A 23,454-nucleotide genomic window follows, 5' to 3' on the forward strand; every position below is an offset into this window, starting at 1 on the left:
ACAAATGCTCTAGTGCCTCTTCTTATCCCTTCGAAAGAAACTATCACGAGATCTAGAAATACTTTTGCTTATAAACTGGCTTGTAAATGTGTTAATGTATGTTAAATGTTAGCAATACACTTTCATTAACAACATTTTCTAAATTACAATCCGCCCTCCGTTCCACACCTCTAATAAATGCTAGAATATTTGTTATTTTCATATTTAGCAAATTTTATTAATGTTTGGAACTGATCGAAAAACCTGTTTCAAAAAGTTGCTGTTATGATAGAATTGCGCCTCTTAAATATTAATAGTAAAATAATAAAATCTTATAAAAAGAAACTTTTTTCGTTAAGTTTAAATTATTCACTCAGTTTTCACCGGTGACCGTGGATTAGTCGAAAACTCAACTTTCGTTTATATGTTAATAAGTTTTTAACTGTTTTCACCCATTTTCCACTGTTGTGGATTAAAAGTGAAAACGTAACTGTTGAGCATAAAATATCTTTCCAACACTTGGTAAAAACGAGGAAACGCGAATGTTTAAGGCAAAAAGAAAAGTACTGCAAGGAATGCAGCGTTTCGGTTCTTGGCGGATTTGTGCCAGCATTTTATTTGAATAATTAAAACTACTTTCTCACTTGATCACTTGAATCTCTTATTAATCAAACTGATATTCGTATTGCAGGTACAACACTGAACAAGGAGCTATGGACCAGCAATTCTGTTTACGCTGGAACAACCATCCCACAAATCTGACCGGGGTGCTGACCTCGTTGCTGCAGCGTGAAGCGCTCTGCGATGTCACCCTCGCCTGCGATGGTGAAACAGTCAAGGTGAGCGGCATATTGTCTAGATAATTAAGCGGCTGAACTAATTAATATTATTTTCCAGGCACATCAAACCATACTGTCAGCCTGCAGTCCATATTTCGAGACGATTTTCCTGCAGAATCAGCATCCACATCCCATCATCTATTTGAAAGATGTACGATACTCAGAGATGCGCTCCCTGCTGGACTTCATGTACAAGGGTGAGGTAAATGTGGGTCAAAGTTCGCTGCCCATGTTCCTGAAGACCGCCGAAAGTCTGCAGGTGTGTGTTCTTTAAGCTTAGCTTGTCCTTGTAGTCTAGTGTATTTATTCCCGCTTTCTTTTTGGTTGGGCGTTCACAGGTGCGCGGCCTCACAGACAACAACAACCTGAATTATCGTTCCGATTGCGACAAGCTGCGCGACTCGGCCGCCAGCTCGCCCACTGGACGCGGGCCCAGCTATGGTGGCGGCCTGGGCGCCGATGTGCGCGACTCACGTGACTCCCTGCGCTCCCGCTGCGAACGCGACCTGCGCGATGATCTGCAGCGCAGCAGCAGCAGCCTCAGCCTAAGTGAACGTAGCTCCGCCGCCGCGGCGGCAGCTGCTGCCGCGGCCGCTGTGGCCGCAGCCGGCGGCAATGTGAATGCTGCCGTCGCAGCGCTCGGCCTGACAACCAGCGCCGGCGAACGATCTCCCAGCGTGGGCAGCGCCAGTGCCGCGGCGGCTGCCATGGCCGCCGCAGTCGCGGCCGCTGCGAACAGAAGCGCCAGCGCCGATGCTTTAAACAGTCGCGGCGATGCGGGCAGCGATCGGGGCAGCGAGCGGGGCACGCTCGAGCGGGCTGATAGTCGGGATGAGCTGCTGCAGCTGGACTACAGTACCAAGGATAATAATAATAGTAACAGCAACAACAACAACAACAACAACAACAACAACAATAGCAGCAGCAGTAGCAGCAACAATAACAACAACAACAACAACAGCAGCAGCAACAACAACAACAACAACAATCGAGAGCGCAACGATAGCAGAGACAGAGATCGGGACAGGGAGCTCTCCACGACGCCCGTGGATCAGCTGTGTAGTAGTAAGCGCAGACGTAAGAACTCATCATCCAACTGTGATAATTCGTTGTCCTCGAGCCACCATGCGAATGCGGCCCACATACAGGACAGACACTACGCGCAGGACTCTCAGGTGAGTTTCGAGCGGAACGAGAAGGTGTGATAAGAAATACTGATAATATTATAATTGAGCAAGAAATCTGCGACTCCATAAAGTATTTACATAATGTTGAAAAAATCGTTAGAATACAGCTTATACAGTTCAACACATACTATCTTTTGTTCGAGGTATTGACTTAATTATCAGACAAATTCTTTTGATTTAAATAGAATTTTCCTCTGACAATTGCCTGGTAGAAACTTTTTGAGCAGATATGTAAGAAAAGTCAAGCTCGTAAATGCTGTTTAATAAAGTGTCTTGGAAAACAGAATATATTGCCAAAATTCTAAATTTCGACCGACAGTTTCTATGACAGCCATAAGATTAAGATGTCCGACATTTATATCTTTTGCCTTGATAAAGAAAAAGTTTTCCATACATGAACCTACTTTTTGACCAATCGCTCTCATGCCAGCTATATGGTATATTTGTCTGATTCGGCCGGTTTCGGCATATGCACTGCCTGCAACAGAAATACTGAGAGACTAGCTCGCAAGGAAACATACAGACATACAAAAATACATGGTTATATTAAACCGGATGTTGATGCTCATGTTAAATATATATACTTTATGGAGTCGGAGATTCATAAAATATAAATATGTAAAATCGAAAAGTAGAAAACATATCTCATAAAGTATTCTTATTTCTATTTCGATAAATCTCTGGGATATACTGTTTTTTAAGCATAACTCGAGCATTATACGAGATAGACCCAATTTGGTATGCAGTAACTTAAATAGTGCTCTCAAATCGTGCAAATTTCACTTTCTAGATACTTTTTGGCCCATTCTCCAAACAAAGTTAGAGCCTTGCGCTTAGGCTTTTCTGTATTTTTCGAATGCTTAATGAAAGCAAGATCTGCCAGATATATTGTCTGCACCAAAGTCATAACGGTAAATGCAAACTTGCAAGTTCTAATTAAAATTATAGAACTCAAATCAAGTTGATCACCCAACTTAATATTACTGTTCATTGTAATGGGGAAATGTTTTGACAGCCAAAAATATGATAGGCTCTTAGTCAAATAGACCATTGCGGTTGACTCAATCCTCGACAAGTAAATAAAAAGGTAGCAAGAGCGAAAGGTCTGCAGCAGGCCGACTGTAACAAATACAATTAAATAAATTGTGCGAAGTATATCTGAAAAGCTAAGGCTATGAATTTGTCATGGAAATCCACCTGTTGTTCCATTCACACAGTTGTAGGTGCAAAGGCATAAGGCAATATAAAATGTCGATCATATAATACATCGATACCTAGACAATAATTTTTATCGATTTCCAATCAATTCGTGGTTACTTCAATATCTATGACGTTTGAGTTTATATGAATGCAGCCAGCAAAACATGCCAAATCTTGACGGTTATCAGCACGCGTTGAAACACAGCAGACAAACAACATTTATGTTTGGCACTCGCGATAGGCAGACATTCTGACTTGTCCAAAGAGGCGGGCCTATCAGCTGTCAGTGGTCTTTTCTAATACGTGAGGGCTTGTGTGAGTGTGTGTGCGTGTGTGTGTGTTCGTGTGTGTAACTTATCGTATTGCTGTTTTAGGCAACTGGCGCGTGCCGCTCTCGCGCAGAGATTTTAACTTTGATGTCACTGATAAAAAACAAAGTGTGCTCCAGTCGGGAATATCCGACTAACAGATCTCCGAAACCCAGCGCCGAAACGTTCATTGCAGGTGTTCCAGCTGTCATGTGCTTTTTTTCCCCTAGTTCCACAATGTGTATGGGAAATGCATTCATGAATGAATTTGGATTGGACCGTAAGTCCAATATATCTTTATATAGCGAGTATGTATATAATGTATCAAAGCGTAAAGCTCTAATTATGAAATAGCGCGTATTTTCTTGTGCTATCAAAAGAGTTGATTATTGTTAATATATGTACTTGATTAGGGAGTCTACATACCAAGTTTAGTATAAATATATCTTGTTGTCTCCGAGTTATACTTAAAAAACTATGTCTAAAAATCCACATTTATCGATATTACTCAAATAAGAGAAACCATCAAAATTAAAATAATATTATCGATGTGCATATAGTTTCCAAGAGCAAACATCAAGTCTCTAGATCGAGAACTATGCGTTCTTCAGGGTTAAAAAAGAATACACTTAACTGTAAAGGTGCATAGGACACATTGAGAGAGAGTGTATGCTAATTCGTAGTATTTCTTTTTGCGGCCATTTTACAGGCGAGCAACTTCAAGTCGAGTCCGGTGCCGAAAGCGGGCGGCAGCACATCCGAGTCAGAGGACGCGGGCGGCGGCAGGCGCGATTCGCCGCTCTCGATGACCGTTGGCCATCTGGGCGGTGGCAATGTGGGCGCGGCCAGTGCGCTGAGCGGACTCAGTCAGTCGCTAAGTATTAAGCAGGAGCTAATGGATGCACAGCAACAGCAGCAGCAACATCGTGAGCATCACGTGGCGCTGCCTCCCGAATACTTGCCGGTAAGTGTATGAATCGACTACCGACTACCTGAACCGAAATTCAGCCCGTTTCCCCTCCATGATTCGATTTCAATACATATATATAGATATATTTAATGCGTTATGCCTTTTAGTTAGCTAAGTTTATTGTTAAGGTTTTTTCTTTTGAACCGGTGCGATGGTTCCAATTTCTGTTCTTAACCACAAAAAAAAAAAAAAATTGCAGCTACATTATTTTTTTCTTTATACAATATTTCTGTACATATAATTGCATACTTTAAGCCAATTGCAAAATGCTTCAATAGAAAATTTACAAAAAGAAAAGAGAAAAAGAGAATACTCGAAAAAAGCTGCTAACAAATTGTTTTGTTTTGTAAAATTTAAGAAAAAATCGCATAAAGCAACAGCGTGTGAGAACGAAGGATTGGTTGTTTGGTTTTGTTTTTGAAATATAGATTTCTCGGAATTCGAATATCTCGAAATGGAATATCGGCCAAGAAAAAGAAAAAATCTCAACAATTATTGCAACAGCATAAAAAAAGAAAATTAAAAAAAAAAAAAAAACAGCGTCAAATCCTTCCTTCTACCAGTAGATTCTTTCTGCCATTTTTTCTGAAGTTGATTTTTCCCATTTTCGTTTGTTTTTCGTTTTGTTTTTTTGTTGGTTTGTTTTTTTGTTGCGTTTCCATTGAACGCGCAGCCCAAAGCGAGCAGCACAAAAGACACAGACGCGTTTTCAGGCAACAAAAGCTCCATGCATCAACTGCTGCTGCAGCAGGCGGTGGAGGCGCAGCTCAAGTCGCTGCAGCTGCAATATCAGCAGGAAACTCTAGACAGCACCGTGCAGCGACTTCTGCAGCAGCAGCAGCAGAAACAGCAGCAGCAGCAGCAGCAGCGCCACATGGAGTCTAAACAACTGCTGGGCCCACCTGCAACCGGCGCAAGCAGCAGCAGCAGCAGCGGCAGCGGCAGCGGTAACACTTCCCGCAAGAGCGGACGCTTTCGTGCGAATTGGTTATATCAATTCGATTGGCTTAAATACGATGAGCTGGCCAATACGATGTTCTGCAAGCACTGCCGCAAATGGAGCACCGAGCTGGCCGACATACGCACCTCCTTTGTCGAGGGCAACTCCAATTTTCGACTGGAAATTGTTAATCATCACAACAAATGCAAATCGCATCGCCTGTGCTATGAGCGCGAGCTCCAGGAGCAGGACAATCTGGCTACGTTGGCCGCCAGCAGCAGCAGCAGCCGGAGCAGCAGCGGCACAGCCAAGCGGCAAGCACCGCCCGACATAATCACCATAAATGTGGGCGAGGACAGCGCCTGATGCCCACCAATACACACAACTAAATGCACACTCGCACACCCGCACATCCGCACACACACATGATGCACTTGCTCAGGTTTAGTTTTAGGCCTAGTGTTAGCAGCTTTTTGTAATTTAATTTAAGCGGCTTGAAGCATTTTGCAATTGAATAATAATAAAATATATAAATATATACATATATATATATAAAATGAAAAGAGTTTAACCATTGCGCACAACTCTCTACCCCACTCTTTCTCTTCCTCCCACTCTCTCTGTCTGTCTGCCTCTCTTTCTTCGCTCTCATAGAGCGCTGCTCTGAAAATGCACGCCGAGGATATGTCCACGCTGTTAACCCAACACGCGCTGCAGGCCGCCGACGCACGGGAGGAGCACAACGATGCCAAACAGATGCCACTCGATCAGACGGACAACATTGACGGTGAGTAGCGCCAACTCCACCAATATCTAAATATATCTCTATATATATACATATATATATATATATATATATACAAACATATATATGTATATGTATAGTATATATGTGTTTTGTTATTTTCTATCTGTGCTTTAAAGCTAATGCACTCGAAACTAAACGATATCGACAAATGATATATGAAATCAAAAATAGAGCAAAACTTGTACGATTTTTACATTAGCTTTTGATTTCTGTATAAAAATGTATTATTTTTTTTTTTATGGAGCATCCAAAGTCCGAACGAAAAAAGAAAAACTTGTAGTAAACAACTGTAAAAAATCCGTAGTTCTTAGCTTAATTATTTTCGTATAACCTGTTCCTAACTATCCCAGCGTACGTTTCCAGTAGACAAACATTTTCTAACGGACTACGGCATAGCTGTGCACAATGGGCATAATATAAAACCTACTCGAGGCCCCACTGTACACGGTTATTCCGTTTAACTTGTAAGCTCCCTTAACAATAAAATCCTGCATGCACTTGATCGATCCATATATATATATATATACATATTATCCACTCCTTGTACCGAACCGAAATCAAATCACATTTCGATGCAGTTAAAGGGCTTTTTCACCCTACACAACTTTCCCCCCTCCCCCTTTCCACCGCCACCATGCGCTGAAAGACAAATTAACTGTACCTCTACAATTTAGTATGTATATTAAGTTTCTATTTACCCAAACTTTATTTTTATGCTTTTGTATTTATGTATTTATCTATTTTCTGTATGTATATCATTTCTCCTTTAATTACCTTTTTTTTGGCGTTTTGAATGGCCACTCTTGATCGAAAGTGAATTCAAGAACATTCTGCCATGAGAAAGAAATGCCATTTGCTAGAGCAACAGATCAACACCTCTCCTACCAAATAGTTTATGCTATATATGTATACACGTACATATGCATGTATGTGTATATATAGTACATACATTATTTCGTTGTTTGTCGTATTGCCATCATTATTTTTCGTATTACTCGTATATTATATACTCTTAGGCGAAACTACTTTAGCTGACTTATCGTAATCGTAATCGTAATCGTAATCGTTATCGCAATTTCGTATATTTGCGGTTTAGTTTTTGTATGTTGCCGCATGTTGCATGTTTCTATGACGCATACACACACACGCCCACTATTATTATAACTATTATTATTATTATTATTGTTATTTTGTTTTTAGTTAAGTATCGATACATTTAATGTTATCTTTAATTGTTTTTATCATTTAAACTCGATTTCTCTCAACTTTAAACTTAAGTTACATTTTTCTCATAGTTGTACCTACATACATATATAGGAAATCGCCTCCGCTGACATCCACGAATTGGTTCAGTTCAAGCAAATTGGCTCACATATAATATCATGACAAAATAAATATCACACAATGCACACACACATGTATACTATAAACAATAAAAACTCATAAAAAAATAAAAAATTCAAAATAAAATCAATATAAAATATTAATATCTCAAGTTTCACAAATAGACACACACACAGACACACACACAGACCCACACACATACCCAATGATCAGAGAAAATTGTGCTTCACATTCTTTAAAATTCCTGTCTGCTTATCAATGAATTTTTATTTATTCTCTATTTATATTATTAATTTTTTTTTTTTTTTAATTTTTGAAGCCCCAAGCTAGCGTTGTTTTTCCTTCCTCTTTATTTAACATCAATATAAAGATTTTTTTATTTTTATTTTTTATTAACTATTTATAACTGCGCTAGAAACTTCAAAACCCCTCAAATTTTTCAACTCTATTTTCGTCTTTAATGTTGCAACTTATTGTCTAAGAAAATCGACCACATAAAAACCAAAATCAAATTCAATAACTTTGAGTAATTCTAAAAACAAGACTTTCGGTAAGAAAACCAAAATATAAATGATAATAATACAAAATAAATAAAAACAAAAAAAAAAACGCTACAGCTTCAAAATTCATTCAGTTTCTATATAATTTTTCTGTTGAATATATTTACACTAACCTTGCTGCATATATAATTTAATGTGAGCTCAATTTATTTGCCACCACTGTAACGAGCTGTAAATTGTTGTCTGTTTTCTTATAATTGGTTTGTCAATCTACTAAATGTTTTTTCGAATATCTTTTCGCCTCTTTATACATATACTATATTTATGTGTATGTGTCGTGCGTATGCTTGTGTGTGTGCGTGTGTGTGAGTGTGAGTGTCTGTGTGCCTGTGTGTGTATGCGTGTCTGTGTGTGTGTCATGATAGTCTTACGGTCTTGCCCAATGCTAAGCCCAATACTTATGGCAAAGCGAAGGAATATACCGTGCACATTGGTAATACAAAAAATAAAAACAAAATAAACCAAATCGTACTCCATCTAACAACCCCTCTTAAGCTACCCACACTTAGGCCTGAAAAAAGAACTGGAATTTGCACAACAAAAAAAAAAATGGAATTGAAAAAATGAAAATAAATTAAATTAAGTATTACGAGTGAAACAATGAGTATATCGTTTATTGCTGAAAAATTTGTTGCAACATTGAAGTACTAAAATAAAAGACAAACAAAAAAAAAATAAAAACAATAACTAATTTAATAATTAAATAAGGAACAAAATTGTATTATAGTATACTGTAAATGTCCACAAATGACACACAAAACATATAAAGTTAACATTTTGATTTGTTTACACTGTTGTGTTCTCCTTATATGCCATATAATGCAATATACATACACACAATATTATCTAGCTGAGTTGATTGAATAGAGCCTCTAATTACCTTACGAAACCTGCCGAAACCGAATCGAAACCTTAGCTTTAAGTCCTGTTTTTAATTTGTGTTTTATTATGAATTTAATTTAAGATAAAATTCGTGCAATTTCATAAAGATGCTATAAATATGTTTTCCTTTGGATATTATAATTTTGTTTATGTTATTTATAAAAAAAACAACACACACATACATACACATTCGATCTGATTTGAAAACCTTTAGAACAACCCAATAAACCAACAACTAGCCAGCCTAAGCTTCATTCCTAGTTCCATTTGTCAATGCAATTTAGTTTTACAATTTTGTAATTTTTACGTTACGTTCTGATAAAACACATTTGCCATAAAAAAAAAACACACACACACACAAAATCCCAATTGAAATGTATTGAGAACTTTTAAAAATGTTTTACCACAACTGAAACCCAAACTAAGAACAATTCTTGTAGCTGACTGTTGTTCCAAATTCGTTTGCATATCTAAAGACAAAACATACCCAATATATATATATACCTATACCATAAATACAAGTAACTGCTATACAAATAAACCATATACCATATATATATATATATATATATATACAAATATGCAATCCTTACGGCTTGCCAATTGCGCACATCTTATTCAGTTCAGTTCCAATTAGCATTTGGCCAAAGCCCACTGTGCGCATGGAATGTAAACGAGAGCGCATCCCATTGGCCAGACATTGCATTCCATGGTCGCAAAGCTCGTTAAAACCAAATCCTATCGCCATTCGCTCACAGTGATAACGCATTATACGAAACGCAAATGTTTGCAGGTCGCGTTAAATGTTTTAACAGTGCCCCCAAGCACAGTGCGGACGACGACGTCGAGCTCGGTGTGGCCGTTGCCGTCGTCGCAACGGCTGACCAGCAAATGGCTGCTGATGAGGAGGAGGCGGAGGCCGAAGCAGCGGCGGCGGCGGCGGCAGCGGCAGCGCTCGCCTACCATGCCACGCCCAAGTATAGGCGTGCCATAATCTATGCACCGCATGAGGAGGATATACCCGCGACGGACCTGTACATGGACAACAACAACTTTAATTGCGAGTACAAGTGCAAGGAGCGCAATATGCGCGCCATACGCTGCAGTCGCCAGCAACAGCAGCAGCAGCAACAGCAACAGCAGCAGCCGCATCATCAGCTGGCGGCAGCGCCACAAACGGCACTGAATCTGGGCCGGCACAGCAGCGCCATTGTGGCAGCCACAGCCGCCGAGACGCTGTGCGGCGCCGAGGCGGCCTACTCGCCCACGCCCACTTCGAGCAGCAGCAGCTATCGGGAGCAGATGCAGCAGCAACAGCAGGCGCCGCACTTGAGCTACGCACTGCAGCAGTCGCCCAATGGCATAGCCAATGCATTGCAGCCGAGCCATCAGCTGGAGCTGGCCCATAGCTATGCCCACCATGCCCATCATGTGCCGCCCCATGGTGCACTCAGTTCGCCGCACTATCCGCCAGCGCTCTCGCCGCAGCCCAGCTCCTCGTCCGCCTCGGGCAGCAGCACCTCAGCAGCAGCGGCTGCGGCTGCTGCAGCAAATCGTCGGGATCATAACATCGACTACTCCACGCTCTTTGTGCAACTGTCCGGCACGCTGCCCACGCTCTATCGCTGTGTCAGCTGCAACAAGATTGTATCCAATCGCTGGCATCACGCCAACATCCATCGGCCCCAGAGTCACGAGTGTCCCGTCTGTGGCCAGAAGTTTACGCGGCGCGACAATATGAAGGCCCATTGCAAGATCAAGCATGCGGATATCAAGGATCGTTTCTTCAGCCATTATGTACATATGTGATCACTTCTTTAGATAGTTAGACCCCTGTGACGATATGTAAAACCCTCTACAAGCAATTGCAGACCACCCTCAGTTATATAATTACGTATACCTAGAACCCTAAGAGTTTCCGAGAGTTTCTTCAGCGCTCACCGCAATTTACTTAAAGGCAGGTAAAAGAAATTAACAAAAAAACAAATCAAATCAAATCAAATCGAATCGAATAAAAGGTTTTCAAATTTAAACTTATAAAATCACATACGTAATATTATAATGCTGAAAGATAAAGGTATTCGAGTATTCGAGCAGATTTTAGCTAATTATCAATATATATATATACATATTGTACTCTTGTAGTTGATTTATCAAAAGACTTTCTATTAATTGTTATTCAAATAACCTCTAGACGCTTTTTTACATCATTTTAAAATATGGTACTACACATATTTGATTATTATAAACCGCATATACCGAGGCCAGTACTTAAGTGAAAACTTTAAAAAGTATTACAATTAGAATTCCACAACTTTACGTTTACCAGTTAAACCTATTTGCTTAGGTTATCATTTGTTTGTTTATTTATTTATACAATTTATATAATTTATTTAAACATTTAACATGTGCTGTAGTGAGTTTTGACTAATACTATTTTGTGTGCCATATTATATAGTACTTAAACTTCTATTCAATTAATCAAAGCAACAATAATAACTTTAAAAAAAATGCAATTTTGTCGACCAATAATAAGAAAGAAAATCAAATTTTAAGCAACAAATGCAACGAGTGAGGCTTAAGAGTATCTAAAACTACGGGAAAGCAAAGATCAAACGTAAACAAAAGCAATAGAGATCAAAACGATTTCATAAATCACTAAGAAACAAGACTATTTTAAATGTATAAACAAAGAAATTGTTAAAAATTCAAACTAAACCATAACGCGCTCAATTCCAAAAGCATAAATAGGTGCTGCAGACAAATTTGAGCCCCTGCGAGCACTTCGAGCCAACTTTTACATATAAACAGGGCTGCAAACCTAACGAAATTTGCCGCTAAACCCATTCACGGTTCAGTTCACGTCTCGAACCTGTTCTTTAACATTCATGAAACCAGGCTTTGATACAAATTGTAAAATTGTAAAACCATTCGGTTTTCTTTTTATTTTAAGGCCACAGCTCACTCAAATTGTAAAACCATTCGGTTTTCTTTTTATTTTAAGGCCACAGCTCACTCAAATTGATAAAAACAAAAATAAATATTTAAATACAAATTTCGAGTTTGAACCAGTTTGGTTCAAACCCGCTTTGCAGCCTTGTATATATGACAAGGTATATTTGATATTTGCATTGAAATTGGGCGCTCGTTAAATAATTGGACTCGTATCTTTGGCAAGACACCCACCGGAGTGCATTAGTTGCAGATTTCTATTTGAGATAATTATTTAAATTAAAAAAAACAAAAGTATTTGAAAGTGGTTTGCTAAAGAAACAATATGTTAGCCAAACACACACACACACACACACAAACACACACGCAATACTCAGCAATAAACAATTAGAAGACAAAAATGAAATGCATTGTATTTAAAACAAGAACAAAAATAGTCGTAGCTTAAGCAAATGCAAATGCAAACTCTTAAAACTATTTTAAAGATAAACACAACAAATCAGCAAGCAATACTTAACTTCTTTAACTTTACTTAATAAATCTCTTTCAAATCGAATTCCAGTTCTTTTCAATTTAAAACACACAAACAAAACCCAAAATGTTTCACATAGGAACTAACAACCAGATCAACCAACTAAACCCAGTTTCTTATATAAAATGAAAACAAATTTCGATTAATCCAAAGAAAATTAAAAACAAAATAATCAGAAATAAATAAACTACAAGCGCACTCTCTACCTACGGTAAGTTTCCATTTTCTAAGCTCTATTTAAACATAAAACTAAGTTTATCTTAAATTTGTTTGATTTAATTTTCATTAGTTTTTAAATAATTTATAAACGTATAGGCTACGTATTGTTTTTATGTATGTGCATTCTTTTAACTTTTACAAACACAAAAATAAGCAGAACAAAAATTTAAAATTTTTATAAAAATTACTGGAAAAAAAAAACAGGAATTGGCCAAATAATTGAAAATGTTTACTGAATATATATATACTTAATGTCTTGAAACACTTGCTCTCTCTCTCTCTCTCTCTTTCTCTATCTCGCTCTCTCTCTCTCTCTTTTTGTCTGTCTGTCTCTCTTACTCACTCACTTGCTATCTATACGTCTCTCTTTATCTCCTTCTCTCTCTCTCTCTCTGTCTCTCTGTCTCTCTCACTCACACTCTGTATATCTTTCCCTCTCGCTGTCACTGCCTTTCTCTCTGCCTATGAAAGGCGTTTTTTCTTTGTTTGTTTTTCGAGCTCTTTATAAATGTTTGTATGCAGCAGGCAGGAGGGGTGTTGAAAATATGTTCCATATCGATGTTCCATAATTTTCCGATAATATGCATGACACGCATATTAAATTATAAACCCAATGATTAGCAAATATGTTGGCGCTATGCTAGCTTTGTTAATTTCTAGCTGTTTATACTTATATATATATATACATATTTATATATATAATAATATCTTTGCCGTGACTATATCGAATCGATCAGTTAATGTCCCTCTTTTATTTACCCCCCTGTATATTCATATATAAGCAAATACCCCAAATATAAAATATAATACAACAACTGCTCCTCAACACCCGTACAATTCAGTACAATATATCTTGAAACTAATATGGTTTCGGCTTACAACAAATAAATACAGAATTTAATACATGAATATATATAAATATATTTATATATATTTATTTATTTATTTATATATATTAACAAACAGTAGAAACACGTTTAAACATCCAAACAAAACACACACTCATCATCTATCAAGACATACAACAAATTATAAATATAAATTATATTTATTTATAAAAAACAAATATTGGTATAACCCAAACAAAAACACGGCTCACTGCATATATAGTTATCTATATATATACAATATATATATATATATATATATATATATATATATATATGTATCTTATATAGTCGTATACATACATAATTTGGTTTGGGTTCTTCAAAGTATTCAGCACCTGAAAATTGAGCCTAGTTAATCTAATCGAATATTATTAATTCCTAATTATTGTAAATAATATTTTTATAAATTATTTCTTAAGCAATTATCCATTTTGCCAATGTCAACTATTTTTAATTGGTTCGAATTTCATTTTCTATATGTATACATAATTTGGTTTACCTTAACCCACACCCCGCCCCCCTCGCGCCCAACACACTTCCAAATTCAATGAAAATATTTAACTAAATTGTTCTTTGTATTTTATTTTTTTTGCTGTTTTTTGTTTTGGGTGTAACAAAATTTTTGCGTGAAATTTGTTATTGAGAAAATATTGAAAAAAAATCATCTATTTAACTCAATCAAGCTCCCCGCCACCTCTCATGGTTCCCCCCAAGCAACACACTTATATTTCCAAATACATAAATATTTTATATATTACTAAAATCCAGACAAGAAGTCACATGTCTTCTCATCTCTAGATTATAAAATATTTAAACTTCTAGCTCTCTTCATTGGCAATGCTAAAAAAAGGGCAACAAAACTAGTAAAATAAAACACACACACACAAAATTAAATGCAGTTTATGAAAACCATTGAATTATACAGCTTAAGAATAATTATAAAATAATTTTTCTGTTTCTGTGAATCACCAACAACAACATTGTTTTTCTCTTCTTTTTTCTTTACGCGTTTGAACGAACAAACCAAAACCAAAACCAAACCAAAAACCAAAAATCAAATCGAACATTTTAAATATGCAAATCTTAACAATTACAAAATAAATATCTGAATCAAAAAAATATATACAAATCAAAAACAAAACGAAACGAAACGAAACGAATTCCGTTATGCGGCGAACGTAGGCTCGAAGGCCTGGCACATGCGGCTCACCTTTGAGCGTCTCTCCGGTGGCTGCAACCTGCATCGCTGCAAGCTGTGCGGCAAGGTCGTGACGCATATACGCAACCACTATCATGTCCACTTTCCCGGCCGCTTCGAGTGCCCCCTGTGCCGTGCCACCTACACCCGCAGCGACAATCTGCGCACCCACTGCAAGTTCAAGCACCCCATGTACAATCCGGACACGCGCAAGTTCGACAACCTAATGTCCGCCTCGGCGACAACGGTGGGTGCGGGCACGCCTACGGCTACACAGCTGGCGGCCGCATCGCAGGCGGCCATGGCGGCGGCGGCAGCAGCGGCATTTACAGCCGCGCATCAGCAACAACAGCAACAACAACAGCAGCAGCAGCAGCAGCAACAACAACAGCAGCAACAGCAGCAGCAGCAACGCGAGCAACAACAGTCACTGCAGCAACAACAAGCGCAGCAGCAACAGCAGCAGCTGCAGCAACATGCACATTCACTGGCGCAGCAGCACATGCTGCATCAGCAGTTGCAGCCGCAGCATCACCAGCAGCAGCAGCACAATGCAACAAGCGAATGATATAGCCAGTACCTGGCCTGGAACTATGCTGCATGGAGTCCAGACGAATCGTCCCTAAAACAACAACCGCCGCCGCACTTTGCCAGTAACTATCAACAGCAGCAGCAGCAACAACTACGCCGGGCGCAGCCCTTCAATTTCTATGCACGCAACTACTATCAACAAAACTTTGAGGCCAAACAACAGCACAACAGCAACATGAGATTACAACAGCAACAACAACAGCAGCAACAGCAGCAAAATCAAAAGCAAATGCAAACGATTGTCATTGATGAGAGCGACAATGAGCTGGAGGAGCTGGAGCCAGGTGGCATGGCCAGCTGTATGCGGCGCAGCTTCAATCATTATATGGCACAGCTGAAGCAGCTGGCGCCGTGCGTGGCAGCCAGCAGCAGCAACATGTGCAACAGCGAAAACAGCAGCAGCAACAGCAATCAAATGGAAGCTAATACAATTACAACAGCTACAACTACTAATGCTAATGCTAATGCCAATGCTAATGCTAATGCTAATGCTAATCGTAATAATTGTAATCCCAGAAGCTACAACAGGCAGCTGCCATAAGCAGTGGCAACGACAGCAACGGCAGCAACAACAAGGCAAACGTTTGATACTCAGACAAAGCATATATATAGACAATTATATATATATATATATATATATATATATATAGCACAACTAACTGAATGAAATCTTAAATGTTGACCATGCATTGCAAAACATTATGGTAAGCCAAATTTATTTGTCAATTATATAGGAAAAGCAAGAAATCTTAAGTTATGAATTGAAGGATGAAAGAAAGTATGGAATCAAATGCTGACCTGTGCACGATTCATGGTTTCAACTGGATTCAGATGTTGCAATTTCATAGTTACATAAAACAAAAAAATCAAAAACAACAAACATTAATTAAGAAAAACTTAAAAATAGTTAGAAAGCAAGTTAGCAAGAGGCAACATAAAAGGGTTTCCGAGTGCAGCCATCAGAGGACTTTATGCAGTTTGAAGGCAGTTAATTATAAACCACAACAACAAAAATAAATAGTACATTTCAAATACAGTAAATTATATATACTCTAACTCTATTTGATCAGCACATAATTCTAGTTATTAGCTAAAGCAAAAAATATTTGCTGGCCTCCTGCTGCCAACGGTGGGGCAAGTATATTGTGCCAAGCTGTTTGCACCTGTTTGTTGTTGCATTTAACACTAATGTGCACACGCTTACAGCAATTATGTGTATATATATTTATATATATACCATATAAAGCCCCCAACTAATATGTAACCCAGCCCCAAGCACTTTACTAATAATTATTAACAGAGATTTCAAAAGGCACAAAGACATTGTTAGGCGCAAGATTTTGTGTGCAGCTAATATTTCAATACAATTCTTCATGTTAAATATATACATATATATATATACTTTAACAACACTGTAATATATTATAATAAGCCCTTCCCCACCCCACCCCACCCCCTACCTCCCAAACCTACTTACACCACATGTAGTACAGTTATATCAATATATATTGTATGAGATTAGAAAAGAAAATATAACAAGAAAAAATAATAATATTTATTTAATGTTAAACCTGGAAGACATGCATACGATGCCCTATTAGTATACAATTATATTAATTAATTAACTAATTGATTAATTAATTGATGCAACATACAAAACGAACTACAAAAAAAAACAAAAATGTTAATTTATTTATAACACACTCGCTGGTGTGCAGAAGTATGTGTGCGCTGTGTGAATAAGAAAGTCCCAACCCGCCCACAAACCGCAACCTGCGCCCTGCCCCCCGCCCACCTACCCTTTGTATTATATCAGCCATAACGCCACTAACCCTTTATATATATATATATATCTTTAAATATATATATATATATATATGTCTGATAACTGAAAAATGCATGTGCGTGTCGGGCTAGGGCGCCTTCTGTTATCCAGTCCACATAATTTAGTTATATTAATTATTAAACATAATTTTGCAGCATTTTTTATAAGCTACCATATATATATATATATACATATATATTTATGATATATACATATATATTTTTTTACACATATCTTTTTTCACTAAGTAGTTTTGTAAATTGAATTTGTTGTTTTTGAAACCAACTGGTGCGCACATGAATTGCCTAAACAAAAACAAAATTAAACAAAAGAGTAACATAATACATTAATGAATACTATTTATTTGTTTTAATTTTTAACATGAATTTAGTTAAGTAATTAATGCTACATCAAATACTGCCCCGACTTAATGTTTTGTTTTATGTTTATTTTTTAACTTTCGCCTTGTTAAACAACATGAAATTTATCTATATATATATATGTACATATATGATGTGATAACTATAGTTAAACTTAAACACACATAACCACACACACACACACACACACAAATTACAAAATGAAATTATGTTAATTATAAAAGGAAAAGATGGAATATGGAACAGATGTCTATAATTATGATATTGATATGATGTGGTGTACATCTAATTTGTGGTATGCGAAAATGGTGCTAAATCCAAATATACTTTAAATGCAAAGCAAACCCATAGGGATACAATTCTTAACCCCAGGATGGCCCCGAATAGTAGACAGCTTTTCAACCTATGTGCAATATGACTAGTTTTTTCTTTAAGTGCAAACTGGAAATGTGGAATATGATAAAACAAAAATAAAATCAAATGAAATACGTGAGAATGGGTGTAGTTGGAGTTGGGCGGGTGTATTTGTATTTCAAAGGCAAACCATTTGAATTAAATATAAAATATACACAACATAGAAACATTTAATACGAATGTTAGCATATCACTTAAAAACTATAAATAATAGATAATATTTATGTGTTGTATCTGTAACTGGAATATTGGTACTATATACAATTTAGCTGCAGTTAGCTACATTTCTGTGTCTATTTTAAATATTTCAATGTCATAGCTTAACTATAAAACTTAAATGATAAAATGACAAGGAGAACAACAACAACACACACACAACAACAACAACAACAACTACATAAGCAGCAACAAAGCAAACAATTAATTCAACCAAGCCCCCGTCCCCTACCCCAAGCATATTTATTAATTTGTTTAACCCAAAAAAACAAGACTCAAAAACAAATTGTTTGTTTTGTTTTATAACTTTGTTTAACTATTTTAACAGCGCATTTGTTGCAGTTCGAGCTGAAAAAAAGTTATAAACTTTTAACTAGTTTCAATGTAATCTTAGTTCTTAAATATTCATATAACTTGTATTAATAAAACGCAATACAATTACTTTTAGTTTTATTTATAAAAACAAAAATAATAATAATAAAAATATTAAAATTAATACAAAAAAATCAAGTTTAATTAACGCTAAGCAAATTGAAGTAAGTCTCAGTTGCTTGCAGCATTTGTTAAAATCTTTTTTATATATATATTTATGATTACAAATATTATCTTAAAATATTTTTAATAAACATTCTACCCATATATAATGCCAGCGTTATATTAATTTCAATTGAGTGCAAAATACCGCAACAGCAGCAAAAGTAATAAATAATCATAATAATCATAATAAAAATAACAACAAATAATAATAACCCAAACGTTAAATGAAGAACAGGCAAAAATCAAAGGACAAAATTGAAAATTAAAAATTGCAAATAAATTGAATTTTATGGAGTAAAAAAATTAAATAAAACAACAACAAAATGGTGATCACTTTTTTCTTTCTTTCTGAGTTGAGTACGCTTTGAATTGTGCTTCCAAAGAGTTAGGGGGGTGCCCAATAGGAACTTATCATTCACAGATATATATATATATACACACACACACACACACACACATGAACGATAAACACATATGCATTGTGTGTCAAATTTTCAAACCTCGGCCCAATTTCCTGTTTTTTTTTACCTTTAATTTTTATAATTATTTTTTTTATTATTATTATTATATATGTATATGTACTCTTATATATTTATTTATATATTAACAATTAATTTTATGTGCAACGTCAAATGTTTTTCTAGGTTACATTTTGAGTTTTCGCTTGGTTTAAGAAAAGTTGCCAAATATAAATGCAAATGTTTCTTCGCACAAATGAGTTACACCCAAAATGAATATGTTTTAAAATCTCTCTATACATATATTGAATTTTATGTTAAATTTATTCACACACACACACACACACACACACGCACACACATGCAGCTATTTCTTGTACTTGTCATCAAGATCAATTGTGTTGCCCATTTGTGCTCAAATTTTTATTATATCGACAAATTATATATACATATATAACTACTATATATACATACACACCTTCAATGTACCTGTTTACCTAATCATAGTTTGATGCAGCTGATTTGTGACTAATTTCATTTTTATATGCATATATGTATATACATATATATCAACTATATGATATCAATCCGAAAACAAAAAAAAGAAAGAAATTTCAGCAAAACGAGCGCAAAAACTGAACGTAGGCATTTTAGATTTAAATAAGAGCTTAGCTATATATACATATATGTATTATTTTTATAGCTTAAGATTTGATTAAAACAAAACATAGCGCTGAAATTTGATCAATTATTTATATTTTAAAAAACTTGCACGCTTGAATGTGAAGGGAAATATTTACATAATATATTACAGACCAAATCAATAGCGCCCCATGATATAATATTTAGTTTTTCTTTTATAATTCTAATTAGTTAGCTTTATTTTTCATCTATTTCCATGTCAATCTATTTGTATTTGATTGGACTTTAGTTTTGTTTTCCTATTTTTTTTGTCTTTGCCCAGGCTAAGTTTTAGTTGCTTGAACGTAGTTTGAGATCTATATAGCTATACACACACATATATATATATATATATATATATATATATACATATTTATATATATATATAGATATAGTTTGTTTTTGTTTCTTTCTCTTTTATTTATATATTTGTTTTTTAATTAGTAACCACATAGTCTTTAGTTTGTATTATTTTGCCTATGACAAAATTATTTTGCTCACAAAGAGAATACTCTATTACTCTCTCTATCTCTCTCTGTCTTTCTTTTACCATATATCTATCATACTCTGTCTCCTACTCTAACTCGCTCTATCTCTATCACTTTGTCTGTCACGCTCTCCTCTATCCTTATCATAAAATTCAAAAACAAAAACAAACCAAATAAAAAAAAAGATCTATTTCTCTGGGCTGATTTTCGTCCCGCTCGACGGGCTGTTGTGTGTCTGTTCTTCTCTTTCTCGCTCTCGACACAGGCCTCGCCGCTCGTCACCATCTCTCGACACCGCTCTCGACCTCCTCGTCGGCCTCGCCTCCGCCTTTTGGCATGCATCTATCCGCGGCCCTGAAGAGCGAATACCATCCGCTGCACTATATACGCGCCGCGGGCAATGGCCACAATAGCGGCGCCGGCGGCGGTGGCGGCGGCACGCCCCCCGCCCATGGCTATAATCCGACACAGGCGGCCGCATTGGGCGGCGGCGCCAATACACCAAGTGGCACCGGGCACAATTCACATCACACCATGTCCTATCACAACATGTTCACGCCGTCCCGCGATCCCGGCACCATGTGGCGCTGTCGCTCCTGCGGCAAGGAGGTCACCAATCGCTGGCATCACTTCCACTCGCACACCGCCCAGCGCTCGATGTGTCCCTATTGCCCGGCCACCTACAGTCGGATCGATACGCTGCGCTCCCATTTGCGGGTCAAGCATCCGGATCGCCTGCTCAAGCTCAACTCCTCCATATAAGGGCGGGGCTGGCCTCGTCCAGGCTTCTACAGTAATGCACAGGAAAAAAAGTTCAGCAGCAGCAGCAGCAGCAACAACAACAACAACAACTACTACTACAACAACAATAGCAACAACATCTACAACATCTATAAAAACAACAATTACAACATGTAAAGGACAACAAATGGTTTTTTTAAGCGTTTAGCTCGTGACTTTTCCTACAAACGTGTAAGTTCTCTAACAACACGGAGTTGATGTACATTCAACATATTAAAAGATATATAAATCAGCTATATATATATATATATATATATATATATACATATATATATAACTGTCATTCTTTGCATTTAGTCGCCTCCAAAGTCGCTTCTGTACATTTCTTCCGCTTAGTTCGCAATTTAATCCTCAAACCTCCTCAAGCAATAACCCAAAATATATAGAACCGAAGATGCTAAAAACTATAAACATATACTATATATACTGCGATACCGCAGGCATAAATACAAACTACATACATATATATATATAAAGTATGCAAATTATATATATACATATATAAATAATGGAAAAGGAGAAGAAAACTAAAGAGAGTACATACCATATAAATGGCTAGTTATAAACCTTTTTTCTTCTTAATGGAATAAAAAGTAAAGAGATCCTAACTAGATTCTACAAAATGATGTCTACAAAATGATTGAACTCGCCGCAAAAAAAAACACTTGGAAATGGTGGCTCCCTAGCAAGGAGTTCCTGAACCTAGTATAAGAAAAAAAAAACATGCGAAATTAGCATTGACAAAAATTTGACTAAAAAACAAAACGAAAAAAAAAAAAAAACAAAAAAAATAACTTTAAAGGTTTCTGCGTGTTGTTTCCTAGTACATATATGCATATAAAACTATTATATGAATACACACGATTGATGTACATCATTGAGAAGAAAAAGAAGAAGAAGCAAAACTATAATCTAAATGTAAAACGCAGGGCTTCTGGTCCGGCCACAAAGGCAGCCACAGTCACCTACTCGTACTACTCATATATTATCACATTAATCTTTAGTTGGCATACATACAAACACGTCTATATACATATATATATATATATATATATATATATATATACAGACATGTGTGCGCACATTTGAATATATATATATATATTTTTTTATTAATTTTATCGTATACTATATAATTATATAACATTTGCAAAGAGTACATACTTTTAAATAGATTACTCAAAGAACTACGAAGAAATTTTGATATACCTCAGATGCATTTCAGTTTTATTGTTGATTGATTGCTTAATTTTAATGAATTGTGTTTATATATCCACACACACACACACACATATATATATATATATATACTACATATAAATAAATTACCTAGCTACTATTTTAATTTAAATGCAACAAATGTTTTTAATTAACGTTCGTTTGTTTGTTTGCTGCGTGTAAATGTGTTTTTATAATTAGAATTTTTGCGTACGGTTAAAGTTCTTGATAAGTTTTTTTCTTAGACTAAATGCGAACCACTTGAACCACCTCACAATTTTGTTAAACATTTACGTTAAGCTTGCTTATATTTATATAGTATACAAATAAAACGAAAACTAAAACAAATCACTTGTGTGAAACAAATAAATGTTAAATGGAATTCAAATAATTCATATCAGCAACTACGAGATACATTTAACTTATAATTGCTTGTGTGACATTTGACAACTGTTAGAATCATTTCAGCACTATATTAATATAAAACTTTTAAACAATTCAATTGATTCAATTTTAAACATTTTGTGATAAGCAAAATTATGGTTTGGCACCTATTGAAATTAATAATGGCAAAATGATAAAAGATAAATTTAAAAGCAAAACAAAACAAAAAAAATAAACAAAAAAAAAAAAATCAATGTGATATTTTCGGCACAAAACTTTACATAACAAAATTAATGAGAATGGTAAAAAAAAAAAGAAGAAAAACAAACAAACAAAAACAAAAAAGTAACGAATATAATTAGGAAGAGGCAACATGGAAATATTTTTCGATTTACATTTATGTTGCTTGACTTTTAGTTATATTTATTTAGGAGAGTCTTTTGTTAAATTGCGTTTGCATATTATTATTATTATCAAAATTTCGTTATATTTCGGTCCAAAGCACAAAATGTATAAAATAATTTCTTAGCTCATAATTTTTAACTACTACTTTACGACTTTTTGTTTAATTTCGCGCACTGTTCTTTTAAGTTATGTATGTGTGTATATAAATGAATAATTCTAATTTTATTTAGTTTTACAACTATTCAGTT

General features: G+C 36.0%; 1 protein-coding gene across 4 annotated transcripts in view; it reads left to right on the forward strand.

Annotated features, from left to right (window-relative positions):
* Window positions 1-21,318, forward strand: part of LOC6632808 (sex determination protein fruitless) — an 85,093-nt gene extending 63,775 nt beyond the window's left edge. The window contains exons 2-7 of one of the 4 annotated variants that reach the window (XM_032433569.2): window positions 671-818; window positions 877-1,077; window positions 1,157-1,993; window positions 4,223-4,477; window positions 6,078-6,210; window positions 9,811-11,995. In XM_032433569.2, the coding sequence (XP_032289460.1) occupies window positions 671-818; window positions 877-1,077; window positions 1,157-1,993; window positions 4,223-4,477; window positions 6,078-6,210; window positions 9,811-10,826 (2,590 nt within the window). In that variant the 3' untranslated portion in view covers window positions 10,827-11,995. Of the gene's footprint in view, window positions 1-670; window positions 819-876; window positions 1,078-1,156; window positions 1,994-4,222; window positions 4,478-5,156; window positions 5,931-6,077; window positions 6,211-9,810; window positions 11,996-14,792; window positions 15,961-20,663 lie in introns of those variants that run through there. The other 3 variants (XM_032433573.2, XM_032433570.2, XM_032433571.2) reach the window with 3 other exon arrangements.
* Window positions 21,319-23,454: the final 2,136 nt, after the last annotated feature.

This window comes from Drosophila virilis, chromosome 2 (assembly GCF_030788295.1).
Source record: "Drosophila virilis strain 15010-1051.87 chromosome 2, Dvir_AGI_RSII-ME, whole genome shotgun sequence".
Taxonomy (NCBI): Eukaryota; Metazoa; Arthropoda; class Insecta; order Diptera; family Drosophilidae; genus Drosophila; species Drosophila virilis.